This window comes from Sprattus sprattus (genome assembly GCF_963457725.1).
Source record: "Sprattus sprattus genome assembly, chromosome: 12".
In the NCBI taxonomy this organism is placed as follows: Eukaryota; Metazoa; Chordata; class Actinopteri; order Clupeiformes; family Clupeidae; genus Sprattus; species Sprattus sprattus.
The window spans coordinates 68,652-75,000 of NC_137910.1; the positions used below are offsets into that span (position 1 = coordinate 68,652).

Sequence of the window (6,349 nt, forward strand, 5' to 3'; positions counted from 1 at the left end):
TCAATTCAGATTTGAAACGAGGCGGTGCTAGTTGCATTGGCGGCACCTGACTGGTCCGTGTGTTGCGCTATGAACCACTCAGCTGGTTCATTCAGAGAATGAAGCAGGTGCTGTTTCTCACGTCATATGTCACTTTGTTTTTCCATACCAACGCAACCTTCGAAGCAGTGGTTTGATGGTTGCTGTAGTTTATGGTTTGAAGCACGTTCCGCCGCTCCAGTGTCGGGCTGCTATCACTCGGGCTGCCCCTACACTGAATTTGTAATCGAGTTTTCGACTCCCTATCCACCCTGGTTATAAACTTTGATAAATTCCTCATAGTGGGATATTTTAGCAGTTTTTTTTCCCCTTGCCCCCGACACCATTGTGCTTGCCCTAAGGGAGATTAGGCCCTTGGCTTTGTAAAGCGCCCTGATACAATTTTATGATTTCATTTAAATAAAATCACACACTGGAACCTTCATTTAGTAGTCTATTTCGCAGGGTATTTGTTTACAAAGGTAACACATTGAGTTGACACATTCGGCTAACAACAGGACTTTTATTCTGATGCGTCTACCTTTTGGCGCAGCTAATCTGACGTAGTTGTGTGTCTGGGTGAGCCGAATGCATGTGTACCAGCTCAGCTCAGCCTACATAGGGGAGGGAACGAGTGAAAGGTATCAGACAAACAACTATTAGTGTTGGAGGTCAGAAGAAAGACAGCCGAAGCAAACGCACGCTTCAAAAAAGTCCATATCAGGATTATTTGGCTTTAAACGAGTTAGCATAGAAGTTTATAGGGATACATTATATATTTTCTAAGACTACATGACATAGCGACAAGATCGGATACATTTGGCTGGCTGGTTGAGTTTGGCCCTCGTTAAGCTAGCGCTCACATTTCATTTTGAGTGTGGCTTGGGAGTTGTCGCTATATCTAATCAACAATATTAATTCGTTCGGGGGAACTGTAATATGATAAAAGAGGTGCCTGACACATTAGGATTTGTCCCTCAAAAAGACATTGTTTACAACAAACTTCTGCCTTATGCGGACAAATTAGATGAAGAGTCAAACGATTTTCTCGCCAGAATCAAGGAAAACTTGGGGCGAGCAGTCTATCTTCGGGAAATATGGCCAGGCGTGTTGTTTTGGACAAGAAAACTTTCTACGTGAGTATTATCTTCACTATTGCTTTTACCAAGAGTGTCGGTGGATACTTTTGCCTGTATGCCTGAATAGGGTTAGGGTTATTTGGGTAGCAATAGCTAACGATAGCTAGCTGTGTCATTTTAAATAATGGCAAAGTGCAAATGTCCTGTTTAGCAGGATAAAACAGGCCAATTGTATAATTATCTCGCCCTGGTTAAAATAGGCAAGTCTAAGTCTACGAGTGCTTAAGCTTATTCTAAGAGTAATCAAGGACCGCTATTTCTGTAAGCTACTCGAGTGTACTTCCTGAATGATGGCTAACGGGCTAGCTCGAAAAATGTCAATAGTGGCTTGTTTTTGGTCGTCTTGCTGTTGGTTGTCATCCTTACACAGGAATTTGGTAAACAAAACGAGTTAGTCGTGGTTCTTAGACTTAAGAATGAATACAATTATACAATGTTTTTCATTGATGAGAGTGTTCGAGAGATGTCAATGGGAGGTGACGTGAATTGATTCTCCATATTGACACTGTTTTCAATGTTCTAGAGGAAGTTGATAGTTGTTGTTGTCGCCGTTGTGTACAATTTAAAATGTTTGCAATAGGCAGTTGTAAACTAGTCCTTACGTATACCAAAAAGTGATCAACTCTTGAAATTAATGTTTGAAGGTATAGAATAAGTGTGCAGTACCAGAGATACATATGGGGTCTATTTTCCAGTTGTATGTGCTTTGTTATGTGACTAAAATGAATGTGCTGTGTCACTGGTAAACAAGGTATATTTCATAATCTGGTTGAAAGGGCAGAGCAAGACCTCAAGCACAATTCATAGTGCAAAGAAGGTCACATGCTACATATAGTTCCTGCTCTCGATAAAATAGTTTTCTGAAAGTAAGCAACCATCTGCACGTGCTCATCTCACAAAACATCTTGGATGAGACAAACATATGATGCAATCAGTGACCAGTTCCAGTTATGACAGTTATCCGAGCCTGGGCTGGGTGAGCACGGTCGTGTGGTCTGCACTTTGGTGGTCCTCAGTAAATGTTGTTGTGAAAGGGATACCAATAACAAGCAGTGACGTATCACAGGCTATTATGGCAACCGAAACATTTGCGGTGTCACAACTCTACCCCCATGCCAGAGCATCACACACACACACAGACACACCAGAGCATGGTGGGAATGTTGGCCATGACTCAACATTTTGCCGGTGCGTTATGGCTTGCCCTTGCCCAACTAATACCTGGCTGGCATACATGAGTCATCAGAGGCTTAAAGGTTGAAACTATGAACTTGAACATTGACCCAATTTCTTATTTGATGGCCGCAGTATTGCTGTGTTTGTTTAGATTTGCTACTGAGAGACACTGATCAGCTCGGGTTTGTGTGGTGCATCCATTAGATTGAGTATTTGTTTAGCCAGCAGCACCTGTTGCTATGTTATATTGAGCTGCATAAGTATTTCAAACAGTGAAGCAGTGCAAGTAATGCTTGCCGGTCACATTCCACCTCACCTTCGACTGCTGTTGGCCTCTTGTCACACAGATACCTGCAGCTGTAATGACTGCTGTTGCCCTCTCTCACACAGATACCTCCGGCTGTAATGACTGCTCTTGGCCTCTCTCTCTCACAGATACCTCCGGCTGTAATGACTGCTCTTGGCCTCTCTCTCTCTCAGATACCTCCGGCTGTAATGACTGCTGTTGGCCTCTCTCTCTCACAGATACCTCCGGCTGTAATGACTGTTGTTGCCCTCTCTCACACAGATACCTCCGGCTGTAATGACTGCTGTTGGCCTCTCTCTCTCACAGATACCTCCGGCTGTAATAACTGTTGTTGCCCTCTCTCACACACAGATATCTGCAGCTGTAATGACTACTAATATCACTATATTGTGTGTGTGTGTGTGTGTGTGTGTGTGTGTGTGTTCTCTCACACAGATACCTGCAGCTGTAATGACTGCTGTTGCCCTCTTTCTAACAGATACCTCCGGCTGTACGGCAGGAAGTTCAGCAAAGAGGACCATGTGCTGTTCATCAAGCTGCTGTACGAGCTGGTCACCATCCCCAGGCTGGAGATCAGCATGATGCAGGGCTTCGCCCGCCTACTCATCAACCTGCTCAAGTCAGTGGACCCTCTCTTTGACTTCATTTCCCATAAGGCTTTGTGTGCACTTGAGAAAACCTGATAGCTCTTCTTGGTTCTTTCCTTCAACTGAAAGTCGTTTTTTTTTATATGTGTAGCTTTGCATTTTTGGCCAAAGACAATGGAAAAACCTCTTTTAGGTTTGTGGCCAATGTAGCAAGTATATTCGATAACTATTTACAAAAAAAAGTAAGAGTTGGCATTCATCACAAATATCAAAGCTACGTTTTTTAATATAGGACCAATTTGCAGGCTATGGTATTTGTGTGTATTAATTTGTATGTCTGTTTTTGCTGTAAGGAGTGAGCAAACAGAAATGACGAATGTGCCTTGATTTGATCCAATTCTTCACAACAGGAAGAAAGACCTGCTGTCAAGAGAGGATTTGGAGTTGCCGTGGCAACCTTTGTATGAGCTTCATGAGAGGATCCTCTATTCCAAAACGGAACACCTGGGCCTCCACTGGTTCCCCAGGTATGTGTTCATCCTGAGGAAGCATTGGTCAATGAGAGTAGCAGGTTCTAGGGCTAGGGCTAGGGTTAGGGTTAGTAGGCTAGGCACAAGCACACACACACACCTTATCTTCATTAGGTCTGGAAGTCCCCCTTGATCTGAATGTTAGAGGAAGAAGGGTGGTGGAGTGGGTTGTTCCGTAAATACATTTCAATCCCAGGAAGTGAAGTATGGCATTTGTAATGTTCCTGGCCAAGCACTTCCTTGTGTAATTCCATCAGTGCTGCCATAGTCCCTCCCCTGTTCTGCAGCATTGCCCGTGATTGGCCGTGGAAACCCCTGTCATGGGTTTGTTGGTGTTGTTGCTATAGTGATCATCAACTGGCCACTCTAATAATGCATAGATGGTATTAGACCCCCCCCCCCTCTCTTGCCATGTAGTAGAGGTGGCCCTTCACCATGACACTTTGGGAACATTGAGTGTGCATACACACACACACACACTCACATGTTCTGAGTCTGCTCTTGTTTTCTGCTCTCCTCCCCCTCTCCCTCTCTCTTTCTCTCGCTCTTCCTCTCTCTCCCTCTCTCTCTCTCTCTCTCTTTCTCTCCTCCCCCTCTCTCTCCTCTCACATTCAGTTCTCTGCGGCCCCGTTCTTCCTCTAGACATTTATTGGTTAAGCTTGCCCAGAGGTGGTAAGGATGAGACGTCTTCTGTGCTCCAGTTTGTGTCGTTTCCCTCCGAGGCGATTGTTTGTCTGTCTTCTTTTGCTGTTGTTTCTCCCCCCCCACCCCCCCCCCCTCTTCTCACTGCATGTGTGAATGAAACAATCTTGCAAGACTTGATACCTCCCACCACCCCACACAACAACAACAACAACAACAACAACAACAACAACAACAACAACGACAACAACATCAACAAGTAGCTTCATAGGCACAGAGCAATGCTGCTGTGTGACCTGCTTGGATTTGCCCCAGACACTTGCACTTCACCTGTAACCCACCCCCCCCCCCCCCCCCCCCCCAAACACACTCACACACGCACGCACACACACACGCACACACGCACACACACACACACACACACACACACACACACACACACACACACACACACCACACACACACACACATACACATACACACACACACTCTCCTAAAGCTGTGACTAAACAGTGGCACTCAGGTGGCACATGGTTTTCTCTTTTGGTGGGTGCTGGTGGTCAACAGGGTTTGTGTAACGCACACACACTCTCTCACATACCATACCACACACACACACACACACACACACACACACACACACACACACACACACACACACACACACACACACACACACACACACACATCCCCTTCCCCTGGACTCTAATGTTACTCGCCTTTCTCACTTTATGCTCGTCTCGGGGTTTCCCACGGCACAGGACCTGGCTGTGCATGTGTGTTCACGGCATCAAAATGTGTGTGTGGGTGTGTGTGTGTGTGGTTGTATGTGTGTGTGTGTGGTTGTATGTGTGTGTATGTGTGTATGTGTGTGTGTGTGGTTGTATGTGTGTGTGTGTGTGTGTGTGTATGTGTGTGTGTGTGGTTGTATGTGTGGTGTGTGTATGTGTGTGTGTGTGTGTGTGTGTATGTGTGTGTGTGTGGTTGTATGTGTGGTGTGTGTATGTGTGTGTGTGTGTGTGTATGTGTGTGTGTGTGGTTGTATGTGTGGTGTGTGTATGTGTGTGTGTGTGGTTGTGTGGTTGTATGTGTGTTTATGTGTGTGTGTGTGTGTGTGTGTGTGTGTGTGGTTGTATGTGTGTTTATGTGGTTTTAGTTCTCATCATGGGATTGTTGCGTTTCATCATTACCAACATATGGAACTGTTGCTGATATGTCCTGTTTTGACTCCTGTGTTCCCATACTGTCTTCTCCCTGTGTGCTCTTCTCTTCTCTAGCTCTGTGGACGCCCTGCTCAAAGCCCTGGTGAAGAACTGCAGGCCGTAAGTACCACTTCCTGCTCTCAGGGTCATTCTGGAATCTCATTAACATATCACCCTCAAACACAGGATGACCAATGTTTGTGTTTTCAGTCATAGAGAGGGTTAGGGTTAGGGATAGGGCTGCAAGTGTATGTTGTTGTTTACAGTCATAGATAGGGTTAGGCTGTTAGGGTGTTTGTGTTTACAGTCATAGATAGGGATAGGGTGTTTGTGTTTACAGTCATAGATAGGGATAGGGTGTTTGTGTTTACAGTCATAGATAGGGATAAGGTTAGGGTTAGGGATAGGGCTGCAAGTTTCTGCAGCTCAAAAGCACTGGGGTCTATTGTTCCTTTGTCCGTCAGGGTTCTGAACACCATATTCTAGAATCATCCTGAGTGGCCAAGAGTTCCATAGAAAGACTGTGCATGTGGTTCTGTGCAATTGTATAAAGGTGCATTTGCCCAGTCACTCACTCATATGTGCTCTGCTCCTGTCTGTGTACATACACACAAGCTTCCAGTTAGATTTATCTTTTCCGTCGCTGGTTTAGGAATTCAAAGCCATTTTGCTATCGGGGGGAATGAACTGGAAGTTGTAGTAAAAACACTATAACTGCCATTCAGAAGTGCTGCGAGAGCACTATTGC

General features: G+C 45.1%; 1 protein-coding gene across 2 annotated transcripts in view; it reads left to right on the plus strand.

Moving 5' to 3' along the window:
• Window positions 1–653: 653 nt before the first annotated feature.
• Window positions 654–6,349, plus strand: part of psme4a (proteasome activator subunit 4a) — a 42,773-nt gene continuing 37,077 nt past the window's right edge. The window contains exons 1-5 of one of the 2 annotated variants that reach the window (XM_080849376.1): window positions 654–1,154; window positions 3,119–3,259; window positions 3,638–3,754; window positions 4,373–4,429; window positions 5,677–5,721. In XM_080849376.1, the coding sequence (XP_080705502.1) occupies window positions 958–1,154; window positions 3,119–3,259; window positions 3,638–3,754; window positions 4,373–4,429; window positions 5,677–5,721 (557 nt within the window). In that variant the 5' untranslated portion in view covers window positions 654–957. The remainder of the gene's footprint in view (window positions 1,155–3,118; window positions 3,260–3,637; window positions 3,755–4,372; window positions 4,430–5,676; window positions 5,722–6,349) is intronic. The other variant, XM_080849377.1, reaches the window with a different exon arrangement.